The following is a 27169-nucleotide window of genomic DNA, read 5'->3' as shown; positions in this document are numbered from 1 at the left end:
CCCCTGCACGCCCGGCTACACGAGGGGCAAATGCCGGGCTCCTTGTGCCCACCAGCACACCGCACAGCTCTCCATCCCCCACAAACCCGTCCCGGGACACAGCCAGGAGCCGAAAACTCACCGAGGGGAATCCCCAGACCCTCCCCACTCCCCCCACACTCCCCAAATCCCCATCCCCGCCCCCTCCCCGCGGTACTCACGTTCTGCAGGTAGCGGAAGATGAGGTTCTGGGGCGCTGCGTTAAGGGCTCAGCACGGGGACGACAGTTCCGGGCTCGGGACAAGGCCCCAAACCCCACAGCGAGGCCTCAGGGCCCCGCGACAAGGCCTCAAGGCCCGGGCCGAGCCCCCTGAGGTCCGAGCCGCCCCCCACCCACCTCCCCGGCACCCCCCAGCCGCAGGAAGGATACGATGGGCTGCACCATCACCTTCTGCACCTTCTGGCCCTGCCCGCGGTACGCCATGGCTGCTGCCGCCTCGCCGCTCCCGCTCCCAGCACCGCAGGCAGAAGAGGCGAAGGCTGATGGTAGAACAGGGCTTCTTGGGGTGAAGGGAAAGCGAGGGCAGGTGGGCGCAGTCTCTGAGCTCTCCTCCTCCTGAGTTTGCTTTTTCTCCCCCATTTCTGAGCCGCCAGAAGTCCCCGTGAAGTCCTTCGGCACGATGAAGGCCTGCGTGAGCTCCAGCAGCAGTTTCGTCGGCGGAGGTTTTCCCTGGTGGGGCCGGGGCGTCACAGCACACACACACACACAGAGACGCGTGGTTTTGTCCAAACATTAAGTATTTACAACAAATTCGACAAGCGCTTTTCCTCTGCCAGCAGCAAATGCCTGAGGGCCCCCACAGCTTCACAAATCATAGCGGGAAGTGCCTACCGTGCCGCGAAAAGTTCGGAAAATAATTCAAAATTGATCTGCTAGGGGAAAAAAAACGATGGCTGGTGGCAGGGTACACAATACACCCGAATCTCAGCTCTGTCCTCCGCAGGGTCAGTGCCCACGCCCAAGTGCGATGCTGATGGCACCCGAACATTTGCTGTAGCAGGCAGCAGAGCCAGCAGCTCAGGGGAGCAACTTTTAAAACCAAGAGGCACTTAAACAACCCTTCATCGACCCTGTGACTGCGGCAGAGTCCCGACTGCTCGCCCCGGAGTCCTCACACAGGCAAAAAGCACCAACCAAAGCCTGGGGGAACTTTGGTATAGCACAAGAGAAGGGAGTGGGGGTAGTGGAGCCGCATGGCAGAGCTGCTGCTTTTCACCATTTGATCCTCCCTGATAATTGAAAGGAAGGCTGGGTGGGCTGACCCCCACCCCCATTCCTGGCAGCAAGTTTGGTCCACAACACACTGGAATAACGATTCTGCTCCCTCCCACCCCTACAGCTTCATCATCTGACACGGGTACAGTCAAAACAATGGCATACACGAGTAAAAGTCAAGAGTTGACATAGTAACTCCAGGATTTGGCTATCAACTGTCCAAGAAATCAGAACACCGAAGCTTCACAATGTGCCCAACATCGAGTTGTGCCAAGGGCGGAGGAAGGAAGAAGCTTTACATTTAAGCCTTCAGAGCATCGCTCCATCAGAAGATCGATTTGCAGCCACCATGGCGTGCCAATGGAGATCTTTCTGTGCCAAAAGAAGTGCTTTGTCCTCTCGATATCGAAGGTAACCACCTATAGTTACAGAATGGATGCACAAGACCTTAACTCTGACCAGCAGGGAAATTTAGGACAACTGAGGGCAGATCCTGCCAATTTCTACCACTTCGGACTGTGCTTTAAGTCTCATTGCAAAGCCTCAGTTAGAAAAAGGATCACCTCGGGGTATCCAACAAGAAGAACAGTTTTAATTTTTTTTTTTTTTTTTAATTATACCCTAGGACTACGCAGTTCAACTGTCAATCATCTCGGAGAGTTCAAGGAGGAGGTCATCCTCGTCCTTCCCTGGGTCTAAGTCGATTTCGGCTTCCAGTCTGCCTCCTGAGATTTCCCAAAGTAGCTTCTCAAAATCTTCATCCGCAGATAAGGGCACGTTCCCTGTGGAACTCAGCCAGCGTGTCCGTGCCTCTTCTGGCTGGGAAGAAGCTGAGGTCGAGGTCTCGAGATCCATCTCCATCTGCTCCTCAAATCTTTCCGGGCTTCCAAGACGCACTTCAGGTCTTGGGAGAGCAAGAAAGAACAATCAGGATATGCCATTTCTTAACGGGAAATCCTTTTCCTGCAAACCGGCTCTTAAAACTGTAGGCAAGCCCTCCTATGCTTCAATCTTACACAGGGATTGTTATCAATCAACCCAGGGCTACATTTAGAGCCCGATGTGTTACCAGGTACATTTTTCAGTCTGGGGATTTATCTGTGAAGCCAGGGCACCTGGAGTTGAGGTGGCATTCTTGAGGACCAAAAGGCAGAGGACACTACTCATCATCTATCACCTCACGAGGAAGTAGAACTTCACCTCATCCTCGTTCAGGTATTCAGACAACCCAAGAAGTCACCGGAAAGCTGTGCTGACTTGCAGCATTTCAAGAAAGCCTAATTAAGCAATCCTGCTAGCTGCTAGAAAGTGGTTTCAGGTGACTTATTCCTTTGATGGATTTTGGCTTCAATTATCTCAGAACCCTCATTTTTTCCCACATGTGACAGAACTTATGTTTCCCTGGGGATATACACTGATTAAGAAAAAGAACAAGTTGGGGTTGTCACCTGTTTTGGGGATTTTCTTCAAGTCTGATGGCTGGGACGTGCTCCGGCACGTCTGAAACACCCTAGAAAGCAGCAAAACAGTATTTATGACACATGGGTAAAAGATTCCTTAATAGCTTTTTCCTCCACACTGCTTCTCCTCTGGCATTGCGGAGCCGTGGCCAAAATACAAAACCAAGGTGCTCCTGAAGAAAGTTCACATTCACCTGGAGGTTACTCACGATCTGGTGTCTTTTAAGAACATGGCATTAATGGACAAAATCCCCCACACCAGAGAAATCACAGCATCAGAGTACCGGTTAAAGAGTGCCATTCATCTCATAAATACAGAAGGGTTCTACAAGCATCCTGGAGACAGCTACTGGATTTCTAAGGAAACAGAAGGCCTGCAGAACGTTTGAGTTTTCCACCTTTTCAAATAGAGGAGGGTAGAAATTTAACAAGGGATCCATCGCTGCATTAGCCCCTGGCCTTACCATGGCTGCTTTTCTGGCTGGAGGTCCCATCATGTCAGCATCAAAGGCAGTCTGTAGTTCCACAGCTGCTATGGCAGACGGGTAACTCCCAGGTGCCTTACGTTTCAGTGCCTTCTTCTTGGGGAAAGTGACTTTCCCACGCGAAGGCTTCGCAGATGTCATAAAGTTGGCTAGAGTAAAAGGAAGAGAGAACTGATACAGTCTTGCTCTGCCTCAGGAAAAATCCAGGTTCTCTTAATCATTTCCACAGTCCTTCTACACACTTAAATGCATTTGGCCAGCACAATTACACCGCCATTGCCTGGATTCTCAGGAATCTTTTCCACATAGTAAACTCTGTCTACCAACAAGCCATACAAAGGAACAAAGAAACCGAAGAGCTACAGTAAATAATAATCCAGGACAAGGGAAACCTCAGACACATAGCAATCCTAAGTGCAAGCTAGGTTCACAAATATAGACAGCTTTTATATTTAAAGTCCCGCTCCCGCTAGGAAAGGAAAAAGCAGCAGTTATAGTAGGACAAGAGTGTATGCAACTCTTGTACCAGCTTCCTCTCCCTTGCAGTGATGTCCCACAGTTAAGTTGTTCTACAAAGTCCACATTTGTAGTGGCATTTTCTAGTCTCCCGTTCCTTACCTAACATCTGGCTGGCAGGAAAAGAAACAAACTAAGAAAAAGAAAGTACACCCTTCGCTTCGTAGCACTGCGTGGCAAAATGCACCCAGCCAGAGTTACAGCATGAGAATTGTCATCTTCTGTCTGTATTTCAGAAGACAACCTAAGTAACTCTTAACCTTCAACACTTACTTTTAGCTTCCTGGCCCTGAAATTGAGCTGCCACTTTCCCTGCTGGTTCAGTATTAAAGAAGCCAGCAGTAGATTTGACAGCAGCTTCCTCCTGCCGAAGCTTCTCTTGTTGTTCTCTCTGTTGCCACTTCTCCCACCGTCTCTCTTCAAAGCTCTTCTCTGGACATTTACGAGTTCCACTCTGCTGAGTGGGCTAGAAGGAAAGAAAAGTAGTGCATGAATAGGACAAAAAAAATAAATAAAATCCGTGGAGATTTCGTTAAGAAAATCTGATCAGCAATCCCTCCAAAATGGTCTTGATGTGGAACAGCATATTAATCTCGTTCAGGTTACTGTTGTTTTTTTTGTTTGTTTGTTTGTTTGTTTGTTTTCCCATAAAATTCTGCCTGTAACAAGAGCCATGCTTTACTATGGACGCAGTCTCACATATCTGCAATATCCACTATGGCAAGCTTCTTTAAACAGCTAGGGTGTTCTGCTGTACATCTATTTATCACATTCTTTTTAAGCAGCAGAAAGTCATACAAGTTCCCCTATACAGTATCCACTGACAGATTGATTTCCTTGAACACAGAACTCTGGCCTTCTGTATTAAATCCTTCATGTCTGACAGATCAAGTCAGTAAGAACAAAAAGAATTCCCTCCACGTTAACTGTGTAGATTTCAGCTGGTGCTAACAGGGTTTCTTTCTTGCTGTGGTATAAACAGACTGATTCCAAGTTTGAGGATTACAGAGTTGTCTGGAAATGCTGCTGGCGATAGGATTTAGACTGCACTGCAGCTCCTACCAGCTGCTGAAGGGTAAGAACACACTCAAGAGGGTGGCACACGGTGAGTAACAAAACTTGTCAGAATTATCAGAAATTGTACGAATGTATGTGTGTCTTCACAGAGGACTCACCTGTACATCAGGTCCAGAGGAAAGTTTAGGAAAAGGCCGGTTCAATTCCACTGCCTTCTTTTCTTCTTTTTCAGGTGCTTTAAAAAAAGACAAAAAAAAGTGTTGTCAACGGCAGAAATAAAGAAAGCTGGGTACTTGTTTCCTTTGTGCATTTATTTCCTTGTGTCCCATGAGAGAGAGAGAGAAAGGCTACAATGTGCAAGCCATTCAGCATTTATCCATGAAGCAGATCCTGAGCAAACTGAACTTGCTCAATATGGGAAGCACCTCACTGGGGCAGGCATTAAAGCATCTTATTACCTGTTAGTTTTGTGCTCCATAAAGATTTCTGCTCTGCTGGGGCAGGTCCGGGTTGTGCTGAGGGAGCTGGCACATCTCCTTCACTCTGCTGCATCCGCAGAGCTTTCTCACGCTTTATTTCTTCCAAGGTTTTAACACGCACTTCTCCTTCTGGCTTGACTTTTCCTGCCGGCTCCTTCGCCTGCCCTTTGCTGGGCCCGGACAGAGCGAGCTGCTTCTTGGACTCACCCTGAATTTTGCTCTTGCTATGGCATTCTCCTGCTTTTTTCTTCTCTTCTACCAAGCGATTATTCTTTTTTTCAGACAAGGCTTCAGAGAAAGTTTGCATGTGACCTGCACGAGCAGCTCTTGCCCCTGCGCTGGAATCTTCAGTTTTACCGTGCCCTTCAGCCTCGGCTTTGGCTTGAGGTTCGCGTCTCTGAAGAGCTTTCTCACGACGGATTTCCTCCAGTGTTTTCACATGGATCTCTCCCATCGGCTTAGCAGCCTTCCCTGTCATCATCAAGAAATGAGGAGAAGCACCAACATTTAAAGAGAGTCCAGCAATATTTTAAGTCTCCAAAATTTGTCAGAGCACTAAGGAAAACTCATCTTGAGCGTTCCCAATAAATCATCTTAGAACAATATCCTTAGAACAACATTCTCCTCCTCCTCTGAGCCACTTGTATTTTGAAGACCAGCCCTATCCAGAGAGAACTGCTACACAGAAATGCTGCTTTACTTTATTACTTTTTCAGACTGCATTTCAAATTCCTGCTCCTGGCAGTGGTTCTATTCTAATTGTACGTAACGGTTCACAGAAGCAGCTAAAAACCTCGACAAGGCACAAGTAGAAAATAAACACACACCTAGAGCCAGAGTTCTGATAGTGGCTGTCAGAAGAGCTTCAGCACTCAACCAAGAGGCGTCAGTTCTTTGTTTTCGTTTAAATTAGTTTGTAGGGATGTATGAAAGCAGTCCAAGTTCGTGGAAAGGACGGAGGAGAAAGCATATTTAAGATCTAGCTGTTACCTCTCTCAGTACTGGTCTGTTTAGGAGGTAATCCCAGCCTGTCCTTCAGAGACTTGGGAACTCGAACTGCAAAACAGAAAAAGAACGAATTAGGGAGGCTGCATAATGTCAACTTCAGGTTCACATTTCAAAACAAGACAGGAAAGGTAGCTTTGAATCCCAGTGATTACGACCTCAGCCAACATGCAAAAAGAAACATCACTGGAAAAGGACAAACAGAAAGACTAAATACGAAACCCAGGAATCCAATCCAGATGCCCGTTTAGTACCTGTCTCTCTCTTGGGTGCTTTGTCAGCATTTCCCGGAGCCTCTACCTTCTTCCCCAGCCTTTCAGCAAGGCTGCGCTTCACTGGAAGGCTGCCTACATCATCTTCAGAGAAAACAAGGAATATTGTAAGAACTTTTCTTTGCAGAAAGGTTTGAGAACAGTCAACAATAAGCTTCTCTTTTTCAAGCATATTTTCATAGAATTGCCTTTCAGCTGCTAAATGATTTTTTTTTTTTTTTCCATTTCTGCCGTCAACACAGATCTCCACTGCAATGTATTTTCCTTTCATACATCACAAATACTCTTTAATGCAGTCATATATAGAAGGCAGCACCTACGTAACAGCTCGTAAAAAGTTCTCACCCGCGGAGGCTTTCCGTTTTCCTTGTCTATCAGCAAGATCTACTCGAACCACAGGTTCCTCCCCTAAAACAAAAGGGAATTTTTTTTTCTATTTCACAGAAACCAGTAGCCAACAGAAATATTATCCTGTTAGCCCATGTCCAAAAAACCCTAGTCAGACACTGTTTTGACAGCTAGACCACACAAACTCATATTTTAACTATAATTAACATGGAAAAAAAATATTAATAGTCTCAGTGCTTGCTTCAAATTCCAGCTGAGATAGTAGAGAGTGAATCTGAGTCTGCTTGACACCTATACTTTGTGCAGAACAAAGCTGCATAAGCAAGCAGAATATTCTTAGGTGCAAATGCTGAGAAATATTCCTTTCTAAGGTGAATGTCTACGAGTAAAAGTACTTCCACACTTTTTTCCCTTTAAAAGGCATTTGCACAGCTCTAAACAATTTATACACAAACACCTGTCATACTGTGTCCACACCTGCCACTGTACGCCTCTTTAATGCTTCAGAAATTGCTTCTTATATAGCACTGGCTTCTACAGCTCGCTCTTCTCGTTACTCTTCTGTTTTTCAGTTACCCCCCTATTGGCATACTGACACTTTTTTTTTTCTCCTGCCACTGCACTTAACCTGAGCACCAAATCTTTCCAGTACAACCAGGGACTTTAAGCATAAAAGCACGTTTTGAACAGAAGGCAGCACCAGAAGGCTAACATGGGTGAATTGTTTTAATTATTGCTTAACCCTCCAGTTTAGGAGTAATGAAATCAAAACAAAAGCATTCATTATTACCTTTCTTGGAAGACACTGTCACAGTTCTCACCACTGTCCGGACATTTTCCTCTTCTGGAGCAGGAAAAATCATAGAATCAACGGGACGAAGAGAAGATCTTGAAGAACCTTCTGTTCAGAGCAACCAAAACATAAGGAAGTTTACCCAACGTAAAAAACTATCACAAAGAACAAAAAACTTTAAATGATTTGTTACTGTCAAAAATACAGCAAGCAGAGCATGTAAAGAAGAGAGGTGACTAATTTGCCTCTGGTTGCCCTTTGGACTCCCATTTAGAATACCAGCTGGCTGAGAATCAGGTTGCTTTATGCCCCCAGCTAAAAATGGAAGTCTGTCCCTCAAGCAGCTCCCAGTCACCATCACCTGCCGTGAACAGGATAAGAAAGTAGGCAATATTAACTCACCACCGTGTCTCTTATTTTTTTCCTTCATCTTCTGCCATTTGATTTCCTCAAGTGTTTTTATTCCAAAATTCAGATTGCCCTCTGAAAACAGGAAACAGTTCATGAGACAGGCTTAGAGGCACTCACTGAGGACCACAGGTCCTCAGGCTTCTTAGCGCTCAGGAACTTTCTGAAGTATTTCGAATAAAGCCTGTCAACACTCCTCACAAGTGAAAGAGCCATAGAACCAATGGCATTTTGCCCCTCCTTTCATCCTTCAGGGTTCAAAATGTAGTTTTAATTTTAATCCATTTACACAATATTAGATCCCTCTATCGTTAGATATGGCTTATCAGCAGTGGTTGCAAGGCTGCACGTGCAGCCATTTAAACTCCATGCTGTGGCCCTGTTTTGTTCTCCAAAAGTAAAGAAAAGGAGTTCACCTTTCTGACCCAATGGGCACATGATGGTATTAATGGCAGAAATGAGATCATGGAAATAACCGACTCCATTCAGCACCCCTACATTTTGTTGTGTTTTTACACCACGCTGCTTTTGACTTAACTGTCAAGTTCTTCTGATTTATCCTACTAAGGTGCTGGCATACCTTGTTTAGTAGTAATAGAACTGCCTTTCCGAGTGGAAATCACCCGTAATCCATTTTTGCCTTCCGCAGCTGGATGCTGGACGGGAGTTTTAGTTTCTTCTCCTTCCTCAGAAAGTTGGTCTGAAGGGGAAAAATCGATTCAGTTATGCATAGACCAGGTTGGTCATGATTACGTAGCTCATGCAGTGACACTTCAGCCCATGGTTCATATAAAAAACTTTGTTGCTGTTTTGTTTTGTTTGTTTGTTTGTTTGTTTGTTTGTTTGTTTTTAAACAGCTACACTGACCTGATGAACTCCTAAGTAGAATACACTAGGACAAAACATCTAGGACTCTAGATTCTCTCTGCAGCTTTAACTACTACACAACACATTGCTCTTCAGACAGAAAAAAGAAATTTCCTTCCTAGTTTCACATAGAACTTTACACAAAAGACCAGCTAAAGCCAGGAGTGGTTCTAAGCTTTCCTCCAACGTTTCAGCTTCTGTCCACTGACTGCCAGACAAAGCCACCAGGGACCTGGCCAGACTGCCTGCCCTATCGCTAGTCAGACCTCAGGTCATCTGTGATTTATACACTCATTTACAGCACAGATTCCTTCCAAGAACCAAAGATTTAACACATTCATTTACAGCACAAATTCCTTCAAGAAACAAAGATTTACACAATCATTTACAGCACAAATTCCTTCCAAGAACCAAAACATGCTCACCATCATCATCTTCATCATCATCTGCAGCATTGATTAACACTGGAGGGTGTGTAGGGCTTGGGACATTTTCAGAGTTTTCCACTTTCGTCACCCCCTTAGCTGTGGAGAGGGATTTGACTGGACAGAAAGTTTGTTTTGCTGCAGTGACATCTGAGCCACTTTCAGATCATCGTCCGCGCACTCAGGCGGACTTGGCAGTGTAGCTAGAGGAAGAGGAGGATCATCGGTAATATGGCAGTTTAAAACTTTGACCACAATGCAAAGAGATGGTAGCAAAGGCAGATAACCCGCACAGACAACGAATTCAGCATCTCCTTTTGCCCATCCCATCACTGCTTACACCGTGAACAATGATTTCCCTTCCAACAACAACACATCTCCCTACCACCCAGCAAAAGAGGAAACAACAGGAAGCAAACTGCAAGGCAAACATCACACAAAGCAAAGAGAAGCTGAGCACGAAAGCAGAAAACAAACACCAGCAGTACACTCGGTGCAGTACACCTATGACTGCAGACCTTTTCCTGCCCTCACAAATGAACAGTTACCTGACGCCCCCTACAGGATTGGCACCCACTAAGTAATACTCAAAATTAATTCTTCAGCGCTTAAAGAAAAAGGACCTAAACTCACTCTTGCTTGGTGGTAAGAATTGTCCATCGATGTAACGTCCCTTTGCATGATGAAAAGCACAGTTGGCTTTCTGACAGCCTCCCGGCTGGTTCTCCCAGTAGCAAGGAATCTCACTGCGCTTTTTCTGAAGACAGAAAGAAAGAAAAGCTCGTGATAACATGCACCTGAGGCTTGCAAAGAGATGCACAGCTCCAGATCGTGACAGCTGTCACAACACAGTGCTGAAACAGCATTCCAAAGGTCAGTTTCTCAGTTAAGTGTAGTATTTCTGGGCATATTCACAAAGTTTGCATAAGCTGTAACCACTATGCACATTTAGTTTGGTCATCACTCAGTTTGAGAAGACAGGCACTCTCAGACATCACTTGAGGGTGGCTTAAACTAATACACCTAGGATTATACTAGGATTATTCAGAGGGAAAAAGAACATCTGAAATTGCCTAGGTTAACCCTGTCTAGAACTACTTCTTGGAGACTTAGTTCTGCTGCACCTTTAACTTTCCCCACTTCCTACCCCAGGCAGCTACAACAGCGTTATCTGAAGGACTGTGGGTCAGAAGACACCTGATAGTTCATTATCAAGCCTGCTCCCATGAGGATAGAACAGCCTGTTTATTACCCCCCTGCTCCAGCACGTTTTAGCAGTCTATTTAACAGCTATTCTGCATCTCTTGAGAAAACTGTCAGCATCTAATAAAAAAAAATAAACAAGTATCTTGCTAAGACATACCTAAGGCATTGATTTTATTTCCCTCTGCTTCCTCCCACCCCCTCTCTTGGTAACAGAAACCAGTATGATTTTGAAGCAAACAAATCTATCCTGCAAAAGCACAATCAGTACACCTACGGCACTGAAAAATGCTTTTGTGGATTTATTTTGAGAACACATTGTTAGGCACTCACGTCAATTTCCATGTGTCTGAATCGGCAGACATTCCTGAAACAACGACCCTCCTGCCACAGCTTGCAGACCGTCTCATTGCCCAGAGCAGCTTCGCAGTGGCGGTAGGCACATTTGTCTCCCTGGAACCAAAAGGAAACCAACAAGGAAAATAGAGTACAGCCTCAAAAATGGCCATGCTGCTGCCTAATGGTGCTACAACTGAATTCACAATCTATCTGGTTCTCAAGTTAACCAAAGACCAGTGTGCTTCCTCCTCCTAATCTACTCCTTCCTGAAAAAAGGGGAGAAAAAAGCAAAGCAAAGGAAAGCCAGCCATACCTTGCTACAGGTAGAATAGAAATAGAAGTAGCAATCGTCTCCTTGTTTAGACATGCCGACGAGTTCTGCTAACAAGCTCGGGTTCTCTCCACAGGGACTTCCTCTGCTCTTGGAGAGAGCTGTCTTCACCCTTGCTTGGGCTGAAAGTCTTCTACTGGCTTGTGATCAGTGAAATCTTCTTTTTAAAAGTAACCCGAAAGAAAGTAACAAGTGAAAAATAATGAGGAACAAACATTTTTCCAGCTTTCTTCAGTTAATCAAATCAAGTTATCAGTCTCTCAAAGAGAGCAAAGCCTTGAAATCAGCTGTTACATGAACTAACTAAATATTAAAGTTCTATAAAGCTGCCAGGAGCTTTGTCAGCAAGCGTTCTCTTCCACATCCTCAATAATATGACCTGGAGCACATCTGGAAGCCTGAAAACGGAGTCACTCCTTAAAAAACCACCTGATGATACATGCAAGTCAATAATCAACTATGGCTACAAATAACTTCTCTAGAACACAGTTAGGACGCATTAAACAGCACGTTCCAGGCCCTGTGGGTCTTCGATTTCACCTACCTGGACAACCTCAGCAAAGTTATCGATCTTCAAAGGCTTCCAGTTAACTGCTCCTGTAGGCCGAACCAAGACTGAATCCGTGAATTAATAATAAAGGGGTAGGAAGAATTTTCCTCCTCACTTTGCCAAGGGAACCTCTCATCCACAATTCAAACATAGGATGCGCTTTTAAACAGCTTATAACTAAGAGAGGAAGCAAGTCCATTTGAATGCTCTCTCAGACTGGATGCAGCCACGGTTAGTTAGCTCTTCAAAAAAATAAAAAACAAAAACCAAAACAAAACAAAAACAAAAAAAAAAACAGCGCATTTAGAGATGAACTCGTGATTCAAAGTGGCTGCAAAAATGAGGCTCCATCTTCCACAGCCGGACAATTTAACTTTTTTTTTCTTTTTTTTTTTTTTAATTTAAAATTCAGCATGTTCCAATCTCTGGTCTTCAAGATTTCTTCACCTATTAAGAAAACACAAAAACCTTTCCCCGTCTTTATTACCTGTACAGCAAAAAACATACCAGTGCATCTAAATCCACAGATGTGCATACGCATACACACATCTGTGTTTATACACACACGAGGAGGGAGTGAGAGAAAGTTAGCGAGAGCGACAGTGAAAATCAGAATTTTTGCCTTTTCGACACAGAGAGCGCGTAAAAATTCTCTCATTTTGAGGGAACTAGAAAAAAATGGAGGCTCTGCAAAAGATTTTGATGAGTATGCCTTCGAGGCCGATGCTTTGTAACATGAGGGATCTGGGGGCCAGCACACAAATATGCATACGGATGTACATGCATACAGGATAAACATATCTATACACACAAGCGTGCACAGTAGATGTTGTATGATCTCCATATCGAGAACAACTCGTAGCCCTGATCAGACATGTAGAGTTGCAATCAATTAACAGCAGCAAGACAGCAGATCAAGGGTACAGCAAGCTTTGAGAGGCAGGGGAATGCTCACTTTGCCAGTGGCACGGCTGCATGATACCAAGGATTTTGAATTACTTTGATTTTTTGGAAGCAATTTGGTTTTTCTTTCTGCGCTGTAGCTGTGGTGGTTTTACCGTGCTGGGCAGCTAAACCCCACAACCGCTCTCTCACTCCCCCTCCTTTAGATGAGGAGGGGGAGAAGTAAAGCAAAGAACAACTCACGGGTTGAGATAAGGATAATTTAATTAAAGGGAAAAAATTATAATAATTAAATAAAGACTACCATGAACTAAACAATTTAACTAAGGGGAAATAAAAAGGGAAAGGGGAAAAGGGAGGGGAAAAGGAAAAATAAAAAGAAGGGAGGAAAACAAACAAACAAAATAAATGAAGGCTATATGGAAGTGCAGAGGAAAGAAATTACTCTCTACTTCCCACAAATGAGCCATGATTGACCACGTCCTTGAAGCAAGGCCTCAACGCACGCAGCCGGTGTTCGAGAGGAGGACCGACGTTTTCCCAACGAGAGCCCACCCCTCCCCTCTTCTTCCTGTTTCCACCTTTTATTGCTGAGTGGGACATCACATGGTATGGAATATCCCTTTGATTGGTTTAGGTCAGCTGCCCTAGTGATGTTTCTCTCCTCACCTTTTTGCCCACCCCCTAGGAGGGTTAGAGAAAGGCCCAATGCTGTGCCACTGCTGCTCAGCAGTAGACACAACACTGGTGTGATAACACTGCTGTTCCAGCTACAAGTACAGAGTACGGCACTGTATGGGCTGCTGCAGGGAAAGTAAACATTCCAGCCAGACCCAGTACAGTAGCAAATACCACAGGTTTGCCATCACGTGCTGTTCCCTAATCCATATATCCATCATCAGCCATTGCTGCAGGATCATGAAAGGTTAGAGAAGACGACTTAGGTCCAATTTAACAGCCAATGAGTTTTCGATGAGCAGAGCTGCAACAGATTTTATTTCGCCACAAGCATTTTTTTTTCTTTTTTTCTGATATGAAGTCAGAAATTTTGATTTTTTTTTTTTTTAAAGACACTAAATGTCACAAAACCTGCAACCAGACCAGATAAAGTTCAATTCAGAGTGATTCTGAATCCTTTCATTAAAACGCTGCACATTTCTGTGCAAATTATTTCTGACTCTTCTGGACAAAAGTGGATGAAATAGTTCTTACAAATTAATAATAAAAGGTTGGAAGCTTTTACTCACACAAACACTAGTGAATTTTCCAGGAAATATTGTTTTGGCAGGGAATTTTCCCAAATCTAAAATAAAGAGAGGAAAAGTTGGGTTCTCATATTAGTTACTGCTTTTGACTGCTGGACAAAGGGAATAAAAACAGTAGTTAAGTGCAAGGTTTCCTTCTCTTCTTTAGTATGGATAGGAATCGTCACTTCGGACCTTTAGCACCTTCAGAAACACACCCAGTGCCATGCAGGTTCCTCTGCAGCTACTTCTAACAATTACTGGTGCTCCTTAGCATGGAAGTTTGACTCAAAACACTCTCCAGATTTAGCTCTTTTGACTGCCCAAGGAGCTCATCATTTTGCTTGTTGCCTTCCATTTTCCTGAACACACCGGGAACGCTGTTCAGAATCTGAATGGATCTGGTCTAAGGAATGGGAAGAAAGCAAAACCAACGATACCTTGCAGTATTCCAAATTCCAAAAAAGCAGTCTCATTTTAAAAAGGACCTCAAAAGCTTTTTTTTTTTTTTAAACTGACATCTGCCAACATAGCAATCCAAGCGCTAAACCAACTGAAGTTGCCCCTGAAAGCCTGAATAAAAATGAGTAACTCTGGTGCACTCAGCAGGTCTGTAATAGAAGTTGGTAAGGGTTTTAGATTTCTTTTTTTTTGCTCCAGGGTGCTGGTAAAATTTTTGCATTAAGAGATTTTGAACCTTTTGTACCAAAGAATTAGAGATGCGCTACAGTGCCAGTAGCTGGGGGTCTGGAAATACACACCAACAAGTGTCATAAGCTTTGCCTTTGCTGAAGGAAGATGAATACTACAAAGAAAATCTGTCTAGTTTGTTTTACAGGCTTGTCTTTCTCAGTACGGAACAAACTGACCTCCCTGGTCTAACTTTGCAGTGCCTATTCTGCCTTTGTCCTGCAGAGAAGAGCAAGAAAGGAACAAATCTATTTTTGCACCCCAAAAACGCATTAGAGGAGGATTATCACACCCACCTAAGGGTACTTCCTTGTTTGTTTATAAAGCACAAAGCATTTCTCTTGGACAGTCTCTGTTGCTGGCCTCTTTTGTGCCTTCCATTTATAATAAAGATATTAAGATGCTTACCCCTTGCTTGTTTTTTTTTTTTTTTATTTGTTTGTTTGTTTGTTTTTGTTTTTTTTAAAGAACAGTGGAAGTGGAGAGTCGGATGACAAGCAAGAACAAACACTAGAAACTCCTTGTTCTGCCCCTGCTTTTTAATCACCCAGCATCACCCCGGCTGCAAAACAGCCTCTGCTGATTTACCTGCTTGTTAAAGCACCCCACAGGCTGCAAGTGCGGTGTGCTAGGTGTCAAGTTATATTTAACGGTGCACACGTAACCATTCATCTTCCCACAGTCGAAGCACAGAACAGCCTCTTGCTAACACAACTCATCCCTGCTGCTGCAAGAAACCTCATGGCCTGCAGGAAAACCTCAAGCTAAGAGTTCCAAAGCAAAAGCAGAAAACGCATCATTTGTACTCTTTCTATTTGAGGGAATTCTAGCTGCTAAATGCTGCCTACATCTGAGGGCACGTTCTGAGGCTGCCGGGAAGGACACTCAACACCCACTGACAGCAGGAGTGCAAAGACGCCAGCCAAGAAGGCAAAGGTTAGAGCTGAACGCTGCCTCAGCTTCCTCCAGCAGCCAGCTGGGGGTCACCTTTCACCACGCTCTCTGAGACTCGGAGCCCCGAGTTACCGCAGCCGCCACGTACAGCTGCTCCTTGCTGGCCCAAACTATTTGAAGAGTCTTCAGACTTCAGGGACCTGTTTTACGACAGCCTCAAGATCAAATTCATCTGTTCCTGAAGGCGCTGATCGTCCTGCTGTTTCTGTAGCTGTCAAAGAACAATCCTGAACTGAGGCACTCGTCTGATCAAACAGTGCTTCGGCACAGATTTGTCTTTAGCTTGACACATCAAGGTGAAGAGGAATCGATTCTTGCAAGCAACCTCTCAAGCAGGGATCTAATAAGGTGACCAAAACGACAGATCTGTTGTGCAGATCTGAGCACGTCACTCTGCAGGGAATCACTTTCAAGCCTAAGATGTTTCACCCATCTCCCTGCCCCAGAGCGACACAAGGAAAGCTCTTAAGCAATTGCTAGCCTCTCCTCAGTGCTCACGAGTCCCAAATCACTAATTTTACAGTATATAAACCATGGCAGCTGGCACCTAGATGGCACACGGTGACACTGCACACGTTGGCAGTGCTGTCAGGAGCTGGAAAGTCAGGGGTGAGGGGGTTAAGGGAAAACCACACATCAGTTTAGCAACTTGGCTCCCGTAGGATACTTCCTACGGCAGGAGTTTTAGCAAAGTCCCTCCCTCAGAGGGACCTGCTGGCTAATTAAAACAGGACTTCTGCTGGAGCAGTCAGAAGGCAGCAGGGTATCAGGAGATATCCAGTGGGCATCACCGTCAGCCTGTGGCAGTTTGGGGTCCAGGTATCAGTGGTTATGCGTGGTTTTCTCTGCTTCACTTTCTCCAAAGCTGTGAAAAAATAGTTCTTTTACAGCACTGTACAGTCACACGTTACGGATGGAACCAGCTGCATCAACTTCCAGTACGACGGTGTTGGAAAAAGGTGCCTTTGGTGGTCAGGAGCACAACAGCTCTGGTGAGGTGTTATTTAAGTGTGTTCTTACATCTGAGTTTCCTCATAGCAGTATGTAGCTGAGGGGGTCCAGGTTTCCCAGGTAAGATTGATGTTTTTTCTCCTACCAAGCACCAGCTCAGTATACAAAGCTCTGTTAATAACACCCAAGCGTGTAGATGTTAAACTGAAACTGCTTTTAAACCTATTTGTTGTTACGAAAATAGCTTAATACACCATCTTCACAGGGTAAAAATTCACATGGAAGGACAAAAAAACCCAGAAGCGCTTCCTGAGCTTCAGTTTACCAACAGCACCATCGGATTTAGATCCTGGCCTGGCAGCCAGGATGCAGGGTCTGTAAGCATTGCTGCGATGTGCAAGTGCCAAGGCAGGTTTCTGGCCTGCCCTGAATAAAATACCTTTTTTTTTTAATACAAACAGCGTGCCAGGTACGCTGTAATGCCAATGTGCCAGCTCAATAGAGGATGTCAAACAACAGAGGCGTTTATCCTAATTTCTGGCATGAAAACACTTTTAACAGCATTCTTTTCATGAAGAAAACCCTCTCTATCTTCTCCAATGCTCCAGGATCTGCTGCAGCTGCAGCAGCCGCGCTGGTACAACCCACATCTTTGCCAAATCTTTTCAATAATTGTGCTTTACCTCGGCAATGTTGAGGTCACTCCTCTTCCTCCTCCAGCTGAGCAAGCAGCTCGCTGGCTCTGCCACACCGCAGGTGCGGAAGCGAAAGCTGGGAACACAGGAGTCAAACTCTCAGTGCTCACAAAGCCACCAGGGCAGAGGGCTGACACAGAGGCACCCCGGATCCGCTCTCCCTCCCCGCTGCGAGGCTCGCAGCAGCCCCAACCCGAAGCACACACAATGCTTCGCATGGTGATGTCACCACTGATTCTGAGTCCCCACGTGAGGATCTGCTTCACCACTCTCAACGTTGGTGTTGGTTTTTGATTTTTGGTTTTTTTTTTTTCTTTTAAACATTCTCAGCTTATGGGAAACCATCAGGTAAACCACAGATCGCTAGGGAAGAAGGCCCACACGAGGGAAGTCCGTGCTTTTCTTCCAGGCAGTGGCACGTGCTTTAACACGCCGCGTTCGACAAAGCAGCTCTCCCCGTTTTGCTCAGTGGCAACAGGCACGACTGCAACGCACACAGGTGTAGGCAGCACCTGCAGGTCCCAAACCCTTAACCCGTTTTTAGAGAGCACCAATTTTTTAAGTAGTGCTTTTCCCTTAATCCATGACCCCTTCTTTCCTTTATTTCTATCGGGTGGCTCTCCTCCATTTTCCTCCTCAGTGTCTGAGCAGACACTGGGAATCGTTTCCGGAGGAAGGGCACGGCTGAAGCTCCTCCATCTACTCTCCGAGAAAAGAGAGTATGTTAAAGAATACATCTTTCCTTTCTTTTCCCTTTTTTAAATACAATTTCTGAAATCAACGCTGCGGCCTGGCAGCAAATACCTACGGGACTAAAGGTGATTCCTCATCCTCACTGTAACGTTGTAGTTAACCTCCCAACGAACCCATCTCCCCAGGAAGCGGCCATTTGAGATGGGAAGGGGCAGAGCAAGAGGAAGCTCTCCTTAGCCTAGCTCTTCCCCCAACACCACCTCGCCACCCAGCACCAAATTCAACTCACCTGCTCCGCCCGATCACTCGAACGGGCGTCCGACGCTGGCACACGCCGCAGCGGTGGTTCTGACGTGCCTTAAATCACCTCTCCGCAGAATATCTCGGGTCTGTACGCTCAAATAACGCAGTATTTGAGAAATAACGCCCAGAGCTCACACTCTGAGTGCAGCCCAACAGCACCGAAGCACCGGTAGGCTAAACATTCCAAACCTGGCAACAAGGCTGACCCAAGCAACAGCACGGAACCCTTCTGCACCTTCAGCGTGGACATCAGCGTAAGGAAACACAGACCTCCTCGATCCAAATTTTAAGCGAGAAACGCAAAAGGTCACCCAACCGGCTTGTTTTCAGCAAGCTAAAGGAGAAATTAAGGCGACAACCGGGTGCATCCAGAGTTAGTCAGATCCTGAAGGCAGTTCCTTGGGGGAACGGAGGAGCAACGCGCCAGATGAGGGCTGCCTTACAGCGCACCCCTTAGAGGCACTGCTACGGAAGGAAGGCAGAAGGTTGGAACTCGAAAGAACTCGCAAGGCGCCCGTTAAGGGGGAAATCTTTCATTTTTTTATCAGCAGAACCTCCCCTCTCCCCTCTACCCCCCCCATGAAGGCAGACCGGGGACTCTTTGCTTCCTTAGGGAGAGGGCAGGGACGGGGCAGGGTGGTGGGACAGATGGCCAGAGGTTCGGATGGACGGACAGACAGCCGGACAGAGGGCCCAGCAAGGCCTGACGAAGGGCTCAGGAGCGGGAGGGAAGGGCAGGGCGAGGGGAAAGGCAGAGAAGTACAAATCTCTTTTTCCTTGTGATAACTTTTCTTGACCAAAAAACACGATTGTGAATGAGGCAAAATGAAAGATGTAACATGGGGACGTGCGGATACTCACGATGATGCAGCCTTCTATCCGCATGTTCACCTGCTCATAGAGCCACACCTGGATCCTCGACCTCTGCAGAACGAAGGAGGAGAGTAAGTCGGGCCACAAACACTGAGCACTTTTGTTCTCTCATGTGTTCAGAAATACCTGCTAGTCACAGCCACGACAGCTCCCAAACGCTCCGAGGAGCAACTCTCAGGGGCAGTTCCAATGTGCAATCTGACATTTGAGCGTTATACCATCGGGTGAATACTACACGTTTGGTGAAGAACACGTTTCCAGTCACAAGGGAACACCCCTGCACGCCCGGCTACACGAGGGGCAAATGCCGGGCTCCTTGTGCCCACCAGCACACCGCACAGCTCTCCATCCCCCACAAACCCGTCCCGGGACACAGCCAGGAGCCGAAAACTCACCGAGGGGAATCCCCAGACCCTCCCCACTCCCCCCACACCCCCCAAATCCCCATCCCCGCCCCCTCCCCGCGGTACTCACGTTCTGCAGGTAGCGGAAGATGAGGTTCTGGGGCGCTGCGTTAAGGGCTCAGCACGGGGACGACAGTTCCGGGCTCGGGACAAGGCCCCAAACCCCACAGCGAGGCCTCAGGGCCCCGCGACAAGGCCTCAAGGCCCGGGCCGAGCCCCCTGAGGTCCGAGCCGCCCCCCACCCACCTCCCCGGCACCCCCCAGCCGCAGGAAGGATACGATGGGCTGCACCATCACCTTCTGCACCTTCTGGCCCTGCCCGCGGTACGCCATGGCTGCTGCCGCCTCGCCGCTCCCGCTCCCAGCACCGCAGGCAGAAGAGGCGAAGGCTGATGGTAGAACAGGGCTTCTTGGGGTGAAGGGAAAGCGAGGGCAGGTGGGCGCAGTCTCTGAGCTCTCCTCCTCCTGAGTTTGCTTTTTCTCCCCCATTTCTGAGCCGCCAGAAGTCCCCGTGAAGTCCTTCGGCACGATGAAGGCCTGCGTGAGCTCCAGCAGCAGTTTCGTCGGCGGAGGTTTTCCCTGGTGGGGCCGGGGCGTCACAGCACACACACACACACACACACAGAGACGCGTGGTTTTGTCCAAACATTAAGTATTTACAACAAATTCGACAAGCGCTTTTCCTCTGCCAGCAGCAAATGCCTGAGGGCCCCCACAGCTTCACAAATCATAGCGGGAAGTGCCTACCGTGCCGCGAAAAGTTCGGAAAATAATTCAAAATTGATCTGCTAGGGGAAAAAAAACGATGGCTGGTGGCAGGGTACACAATACACCCGAATCTCAGCTCTGTCCTCCGCAGGGTCAGTGCCCACGCCCAAGTGCGATGCTGATGGCACCCGAACATTTGCTGTAGCAGGCAGCAGAGCCAGCAGCTCAGGGGAGCAACTTTTAAAACCAAGAGGCACTTAAACAACCCTTCATCGACCCTGTGACTGCGGCAGAGTCCCGACTGCTCGCCCCGGAGTCCTCACACAGGCAAAAAGCACCAACCAAAGCCTGGGGGAACTTTGGTATAGCACAAGAGAAGGGAGTGGGGGTAGTGGAGCCGCATGGCAGAGCTGCTGCTTTTCACCATTTGATCCTCCCTGATAATTGAAAGGAAGGCTGGGTGGGCTGACCCCCACCCCCATTCCTGGCAGCAAGTTTGGTCCACAACACACTGGAACAACGATTCTGCTCCCTCCCACCCCTACAGCTTCATCATCTGACACGGGTACAGTCAAAACAATGGCATACACGAGTAAAAGTCAAGAGTTGACATAGTAACTCCAGGATTTGGCTATCAACTGTCCGAGAAATCAGAACACCGAAGCTTCACAATGTGCCCAACATCGAGTTGTGCCAAGGGCGGAGGAAGGAAGAAGCTCTACATTTAAGCCTTCAGAGCATCGCTCCATCAGAAGATCGATTTGCAGCCACCGTGGCGTGCCAATGGAGATCTTTCTGTGCCAAAAGAAGTGCTTTGTCCTCTCGATATCGAAGGTAACCACCTATAGTTACAGAATGGATGCACAAGACCTTAACTCTGACCAGCAGGGAAATTTAGGACAACTGAGGGCAGATCCTGCCAATTTCTACCACTTCGGACTGTGCTTTAAGTCTCATTGCAAAGCCTCAGTTAGAAAAAGGATCACCTCGGGGTATCCAACAAGAAGAACAGTTTTAATTTTTTTTTTTTTTTTAATTATACCCTAGGACTACGCAGTTCAACTGTCAATCATCTCGGAGAGTTCAAGGAGGAGGTCATCCTCGTCCTTCCCTGGGTCTAAGTCGATTTCGGCTTCCAGTCTGCCTCCTGAGATTTCCCAAAGTAGCTTCTCAAAATCTTCATCCGCAGATAAGGGCACGTTCCCTGTGGAACTCAGCCAGCGTGTCCATGCCTCTTCTGGCTGGGAAGAAGCTGAGGTCGAGGTCTCGAGATCCATCTCCATCTGCTCCTCAAATCTTTCCGGGCTTCCAAGACGCACTTCAGGTCTTGGGAGAGCAAGAAAGAACAATCAGGATATGCCATTTCTTAACGGGAAATCCTTTTCCTGCAAACCGGCTCTTAAAACTGTAGGCAAGCCCTCCTATGCTTCAATCTTACACAGGGATTGTTATCAATCAACCCAGGGCTACATTTAGAGCCCGATGTGTTACCAGGTACATTTTTCAGTCTGGGGGTTTATCTGTGAAGCCAGGGCACCTGGAGTTGAGGTGGCATTCTTGAGGACCAAAAGGCAGAGGACACTACTCATCATCTATCACCTCACGAGGAAGTAGAACTTCACCTCATCCTCGTTCAGGTATTCAGACAACCCAAGAAGTCACCGGAAAGCTGTGCTGACTTGCAGCATTTCAAGAAAGCCTAACTAAGCAATCCTGCTAGCTGCTAGAAAGTGGTTTCAGGTGACTTATTCCTTTGATGGATTTTGGCTTCAATTATCTCAGAACCCTCATTTTTTCCCACATGTGACAGAACTTATGTTTCCCTGGGGATATACACTGATTAAGAAAAAGAACAAGTTGGGGTTGTCACCTGTTTTGGGGATTTTCTTCAAGTCTGATGGCTGGGACGTGCTCCGGCACGTCTGAAACACCCTAGAAAGCAGCAAAACAGTATTTATGACACATGGGTAAAAGATTCCTTAATAGCTTTTTCCTCCACACTGCTTCTCCTCTGGCATTGCGGAGCCGTGGCCAAAATACAAAACCAAGGTGCTCCTGAAGAAAGTTCACATTCACCTGGAGGTTACTCACGATCTGGTGTCTTTTAAGAACATGGCATTAATGGACAAAATCCCCCACACCAGAGAAATCACAGCATCAGAGTACCGGTTAAAGAGTGCCATTCATCTCATAAATACAGAAGGGTTCTACAAGCATCCTGGAGACAGCTACTGGATTTCTAAGGAAACAGAAGGCCTGCAGAACGTTTGAGTTTTCCACCTTTTCAAATAGAGGAGGGTAGAAATTTAACAAGGGATCCATCGCTGCATTAGCCCCTGGCCTTACCATGGCTGCTTTTCTGGCTGGAGGTCCCATCATGTCAGCATCAAAGGCAGTCTGTAGTTCCACAGCTGCTATGGCAGACGGGTAACTCCCAGGTGCCTTACGTTTCAGTGCCTTCTTCTTGGGGAAAGTGACTTTCCCACGCGAAGGCTTCGCAGATGTCATAAAGTTGGCTAGAGTAAAAGGAAGAGAGAACTGATACAGTCTTGCTCTGCCTCAGGAAAAATCCAGGTTCTCTTAATCATTTCCACAGTCCTTCTACACACTTAAATGCATTTGGCCAGCACAATTACACCGCCATTGCCTGGATTCTCAGGAATCTTTTCCACATAGTAAACTCTGTCTACCAACAAGCCATACAAAGGAACAAAGAAACCGAAGAGCTACAGTAAATAATAATCCAGGACAAGGGAAACCTCAGACACATAGCAATCCTAAGTGCAAGCTAGGTTCACAAATATAGACAGCTTTTATATTTAAAGTCCCGCTCCCGCTAGGAAAGGAAAAAGCAGCAGTTATAGTAGGACAAGAGTGTATGCAACTCTTGTACCAGCTTCCTCTCCCTTGCAGTGATGTCCCACAGTTAAGTTGTTCTACAAAGTCCACATTTGTAGTGGCATTTTCTAGTCTCCCGTTCCTTACCTAACATCTGGCTGGCAGGAAAAGAAACAAACTAAGAAAAAGAAAGTACACCCTTCGCTTCGTAGCACTGCGTGGCAAAATGCACCCAGCCAGAGTTACAGCATGAGAATTGTCATCTTCTGTCTGTATTTCAGAAGACAACCTAAGTAACTCTTAACCTTCAACACTTACTTTTAGCTTCCTGGCCCTGAAATTGAGCTGCCACTTTCCCTGCTGGTTCAGTATTAAAGAAGCCAGCAGTAGATTTGACAGCAGCTTCCTCCTGCCGAAGCTTCTCTTGTTGTTCTCTCTGTTGCCACTTCTCCCACCGTCTCTCTTCAAAGCTCTTCTCTGGACATTTACGAGTTCCACTCTGCTGAGTGGGCTAGAAGGAAAGAAAAGTAGTGCATGAATAGGACAAAAAAAATAAATAAAATCCGTGGAGATTTCGTTAAGAAAATCTGATCAGCAATCCCTCCAAAATGGTCTTGATGTGGAACAGCATATTAATCTCGTTCAGGTTACTGTTGTTTTTTTTGTTTGTTTGTTTGTTTGTTTGTTTTCCCATAAAATTCTGCCTGTAACAAGAGCCATGCTTTACTATGGACGCAGTCTCACATATCTGCAATATCCACTATGGCAAGCTTCTTTAAACAGCTAGGGTGTTCTGCTGTACATCTATTTATCACATTCTTTTTAAGCAGCAGAAAGTCATACAAGTTCCCCTATACAGTATCCACTGACAGATTGATTTCCTTGAACACAGAACTCTGGCCTTCTGTATTAAATCCTTCATGTCTGACAGATCAAGTCAGTAAGAACAAAAAGAATTCCCTCCACGTTAACTGTGTAGATTTCAGCTGGTGCTAACAGGGTTTCTTTCTTGCTGTGGTATAAACAGACTGATTCCAAGTTTGAGGATTACAGAGTTGTCTGGAAATGCTGCTGGCGATAGGATTTAGACTGCACTGCAGCTCCTACCAGCTGCTGAAGGGTAAGAACACACTCAAGAGGGTGGCACACGGTGAGTAACAAAACTTGTCAGAATTATCAGAAATTGTACGAATGTATGTGTGTCTTCACAGAGGACTCACCTGTACATCAGGTCCAGAGGAAAGTTTAGGAAAAGGCCGGTTCAATTCCACTGCCTTCTTTTCTTCTTTTTCAGGTGCTTTAAAAAAAGACAAAAAAAAGTGTTGTCAACGGCAGAAATAAAGAAAGCTGGGTACTTGTTTCCTTTGTGCATTTATTTCCTTGTGTCCCATGAGAGAGAGAGAGAAAGGCTACAATGTGCAAGCCATTCAGCATTTATCCATGAAGCAGATCCTGAGCAAACTGAACTTGCTCAATATGGGAAGCACCTCACTGGGGCAGGCATTAAAGCATCTTATTACCTGTTAGTTTTGTGCTCCATAAAGATTTCTGCTCTGCTGGGGCAGGTCCGGGTTGTGCTGAGGGAGCTGGCACATCTCCTTCACTCTGCTGCATCCGCAGAGCTTTCTCACGCTTTATTTCTTCCAAGGTTTTAACACGCACTTCTCCTTCTGGCTTGACTTTTCCTGCCGGCTCCTTCGCCTGCCCTTTGCTGGGCCCGGACAGAGCGAGCTGCTTCTTGGACTCACCCTGAATTTTGCTCTTGCTATGGCATTCTCCTGCTTTTTTCTTCTCTTCTACCAAGCGATTATTCTTTTTTTCAGACAAGGCTTCAGAGAAAGTTTGCATGCGACCTGCACGAGCAGCTCTTGCCCCTGCGCTGGAATCTTCAGTTTTACCGTGCCCTTCAGCCTCGGCTTTGGCTTGAGGTTCGCGTCTCTGAAGAGCTTTCTCACGACGGATTTCCTCCAGTGTTTTCACATGGATCTCTCCCATCGGCTTAGCAGCCTTCCCTGTCATCATCAAGAAATGAGGAGAAGCACCAACATTTAAAGAGAGTCCAGCAATATTTTAAGTCTCCAAAATTTGTCAGAGCACTAAGGAAAACTCATCTTGAGCGTTCCCAATAATGCATCTTAGAACAATATCCTTAGAACAACATTCTCCTCCTCCTCTGAGCCACTTGTATTTTGAAGACCAGCCCTATCCAGAGAGAACTGCTACACAGAAATGCTGCTTTACTTTATTACTTTTTCAGACTGCATTTCAAATTCCTGCTCCTGGCAGTGGTTCTATTCTAATTGTACGTAACGGTTCACAGAAGCAGCTAAAAACCTCGACAAGGCACAAGTAGAAAATAAACACACACCTAGAGCCAGAGTTCTGATAGTGGCTGTCAGAAGAGCTTCAGCACTCAACCAAGAGGCGTCAGTTCTTTGTTTTCGTTTAAATTAGTTTGTAGGGATGTATGAAAGCAGTCCAAGTTCGTGGAAAGGACGGAGGAGAAAGCATATTTAAGATCTAGCTGTTACCTCTCTCAGTACTGGTCTGTTTAGGAGGTAATCCCAGCCTGTCCTTCAGAGACTTGGGAACTCGAACTGCAAAACAGAAAAAGAACGAATTAGGGAGGCTGCATAATGTCAACTTCAGGTTCACATTTCAAAACAAGACAGGAAAGGTAGCTTTGAATCCCAGTGATTACGACCTCAGCCAACATGCAAAAAGAAACATCACTGGAAAAGGACAAACAGAAAGACTAAATACGAAACCCAGGAATCCAATCCAGATGCCCGTTTAGTACCTGTCTCTCTCTTGGGTGCTTTGTCAGCATTTCCCGGAGCCTCTACCTTCTTCCCCAGCCTTTCAGCAAGGCTGCGCTTCACTGGAAGGCTGCCTACATCATCTTCAGAGAAAACAAGGAATATTGTAAGAACTTTTCTTTGCAGGAAGGTTTGAGAACAGTCAACAATAAGCTTCTCTTTTTCAAGCATATTTTCATAGAATTGCCTTTCAGCTGCTAAATGATTTTTTTTTTTTTTTTCCATTTCTGCCGTCAACACAGATCTCCACTGCAATGTATTTTCCCTTCATACATCACAAATACTCTTTAATGCAGTCATATATAGAAGGCAGCACCTACGTAACAGCTCGTAAAAAGTTCTCACCCGCGGAGGCTTTCCGTTTTCCTTGTCTATCAGCAAGATCTACTCGAACCACAGGTTCCTCCCCTAAAACAAAAGGGAATTTTTTTTTCTATTTCACAGAAACCAGTAGCCAACAGAAATATTATCCTGTTAGCCCATGTCCAAAAAACCCTAGTCAGACACTGTTTTGACAGCTAGACCACACAAACTCATATTTTAACTATAATTAACATGGAAAAAAAATATTAATAGTCTCAGTGCTTGCTTCAAATTCCAGCTGAGATAGTAGAGAGTGAATCTGAGTCTGCTTGACACCTATACTTTGTGCAGAACAAAGCTGCATAAGCAAGCAGAATATTCTTAGGTGCAAATGCTGAGAAATATTCCTTTCTAAGGTGAATGTCTACGAGTAAAAGTACTTCCACACTTTTTTCCCTTTAAAAGGCATTTGCACAGCTCTAAACAATTTATACACAAACACCTGTCATACTGTGTCCACACCTGCCACTGTACGCCTCTTTAATGCTTCAGAAATTGCTTCTTATATAGCACTGGCTTCTACAGCTCGCTCTTCTCGTTACTCTTCTGTTTTTCAGTTACCCCCCTATTGGCATACTGACACTTTTTTTTTTCTCCTGCCACTGCACTTAACCTGAGCACCAAATCTTTCCAGTACAACCAGGGACTTTAAGCATAAAAGCACGTTTTGAACAGAAGGCAGCACCAGAAGGCTAACATGGGTGAATTGTTTTAATTATTGCTTAACCCTCCAGTTTAGGAGTAATGAAATCAAAACAAAAGCATTCATTATTACCTTTCTTGGAAGACACTGTCACAGTTCTCACCACTGTCCGGACATTTTCCTCTTCTGGAGCAGGAAAAATCATAGAATCAACGGGACGAAGAGAAGATCTTGAAGAACCTTCTGTTCAGAGCAACCAAAACATAAGGAAGTTTACCCAACATAAAAAACTATCACAAAGAACAAAAAACTTTAAATGATTTGTTACTGTCAAA

General features: G+C 45.8%; 3 protein-coding genes across 4 annotated transcripts; all 3 read right to left on the bottom strand.

The window, feature by feature from the left end:
• Positions 1 to 1825: 1825 nt before the first annotated feature.
• LOC311428536 (zinc finger CCCH domain-containing protein 11A-like) lies at positions 1826 to 5730 on the bottom strand. The gene is made up of 6 exons (XM_084539941.1): positions 5192 to 5730; positions 4892 to 4968; positions 3990 to 4182; positions 3180 to 3349; positions 2704 to 2765; positions 1826 to 2159 (listed from the first exon to the last, which is right to left on the bottom strand). The coding sequence occupies exons 1-6, from the start codon at positions 5691 to 5693 to the stop codon at positions 1892 to 1894; spliced, it is 1272 nt and encodes a 423-aa protein (XP_084396067.1). The 5' UTR covers positions 5694 to 5730; the 3' UTR covers positions 1826 to 1891.
• Positions 5731 to 8079: 2349 nt separating this feature from the next.
• LOC311428529 (zinc finger CCCH domain-containing protein 11A-like) lies at positions 8080 to 15226 on the bottom strand. 2 transcript variants are annotated; one of them, XM_084539930.1, is made up of 8 exons: positions 15179 to 15226; positions 11748 to 11800; positions 11186 to 11360; positions 10867 to 10986; positions 9964 to 10087; positions 9331 to 9533; positions 8619 to 8738; positions 8080 to 8113 (listed from the first exon to the last, which is right to left on the bottom strand). In XM_084539930.1, exons 3-6 carry the CDS (start codon positions 11237 to 11239, stop codon positions 9418 to 9420), a joined length of 414 nt encoding a protein of 137 aa, XP_084396056.1. In that variant the 5' UTR covers positions 11240 to 11360; positions 11748 to 11800; positions 15179 to 15226; the 3' UTR covers positions 8080 to 8113; positions 8619 to 8738; positions 9331 to 9417. The 2 variants fall into 2 exon arrangements, with proteins under 2 accessions (XP_084396056.1, XP_084396057.1); XM_084539931.1 differs by lacking the exon at positions 15179 to 15226 and adding an exon at positions 13116 to 13216 and having other exon boundaries at positions 11186 to 11363.
• A 5866-nt stretch (positions 15227 to 21092) lies between these two features.
• Positions 21093 to 22789, bottom strand: LOC311428545 (zinc finger CCCH domain-containing protein 11A-like). The gene is made up of 3 exons (XM_084539947.1): positions 22518 to 22789; positions 22042 to 22103; positions 21093 to 21497 (listed from the first exon to the last, which is right to left on the bottom strand). The coding sequence occupies exons 1-3, from the start codon at positions 22677 to 22679 to the stop codon at positions 21230 to 21232; spliced, it is 492 nt and encodes a 163-aa protein (XP_084396073.1). The 5' UTR covers positions 22680 to 22789; the 3' UTR covers positions 21093 to 21229.
• Between the last annotated feature and the right edge of the window lie 4380 nt (positions 22790 to 27169).

This window comes from Aythya ferina (assembly GCF_964211825.1).
Source record: "Aythya ferina genome assembly, contig: HAP1_SCAFFOLD_91, whole genome shotgun sequence".
Lineage (NCBI taxonomy): Eukaryota > Metazoa > Chordata > Aves > Anseriformes > Anatidae > Aythya > Aythya ferina.
The sequence above is the reverse complement of the archived record's forward strand: the minus strand, read 5'-3'. Positions and strand labels throughout refer to the sequence as shown.

Bases quoted from the DNA above. Each gene is read 5' to 3' on its own strand.
- LOC311428545 (XM_084539947.1), bottom strand. From the start codon at position 22,679: ATGACATCTGCGAAGCCTTCGCGTGGGAAAGTCACTTTCCCCAAGAAG. The intron at 22,104-22,517 runs GTAAGGCCAGGG...GCTGCTTTCTAG, and splicing joins CAGCCAGAAAAGCAGCCATG to GGTGTTTCAGACGTGCCGGA. The intron at 21,498-22,041 runs GTGACAACCCCA...TGCTCTCCCAAG, and splicing joins GAAGAAAATCCCCAAAACAG to ACCTGAAGTGCGTCTTGGAA.
- LOC311428529 (XM_084539930.1), bottom strand. From the start codon at position 11,239: ATGTCTAAACAAGGAGACGATTGCTACTTCTATTTCTATTCTACCTGT. The intron at 10,088-10,866 runs GTGAGTGCCTAA...TTCTGTCTTCAG, and splicing joins TCAGACACATGGAAATTGAC to AAAAAGCGCAGTGAGATTCC. The intron at 9,534-9,963 runs GTGAGTTTAGGT...CTCTTCCTCTAG, and splicing joins ATTCTTACCACCAAGCAAGA to CTACACTGCCAAGTCCGCCT.
- LOC311428536 (XM_084539941.1), bottom strand. From the start codon at position 5,693: ATGATGACAGGGAAGGCTGCTAAGCCGATGGGAGAGATCCATGTGAAA. The intron at 4,183-4,891 runs GTGAGTCCTCTG...CTTTCCTTCTAG, and splicing joins CCTCTGGACCTGATGTACAG to CCCACTCAGCAGAGTGGAAC. The intron at 2,160-2,703 runs GTGACAACCCCA...TGCTCTCCCAAG, and splicing joins GAAGAAAATCCCCAAAACAG to ACCTGAAGTGCGTCTTGGAA.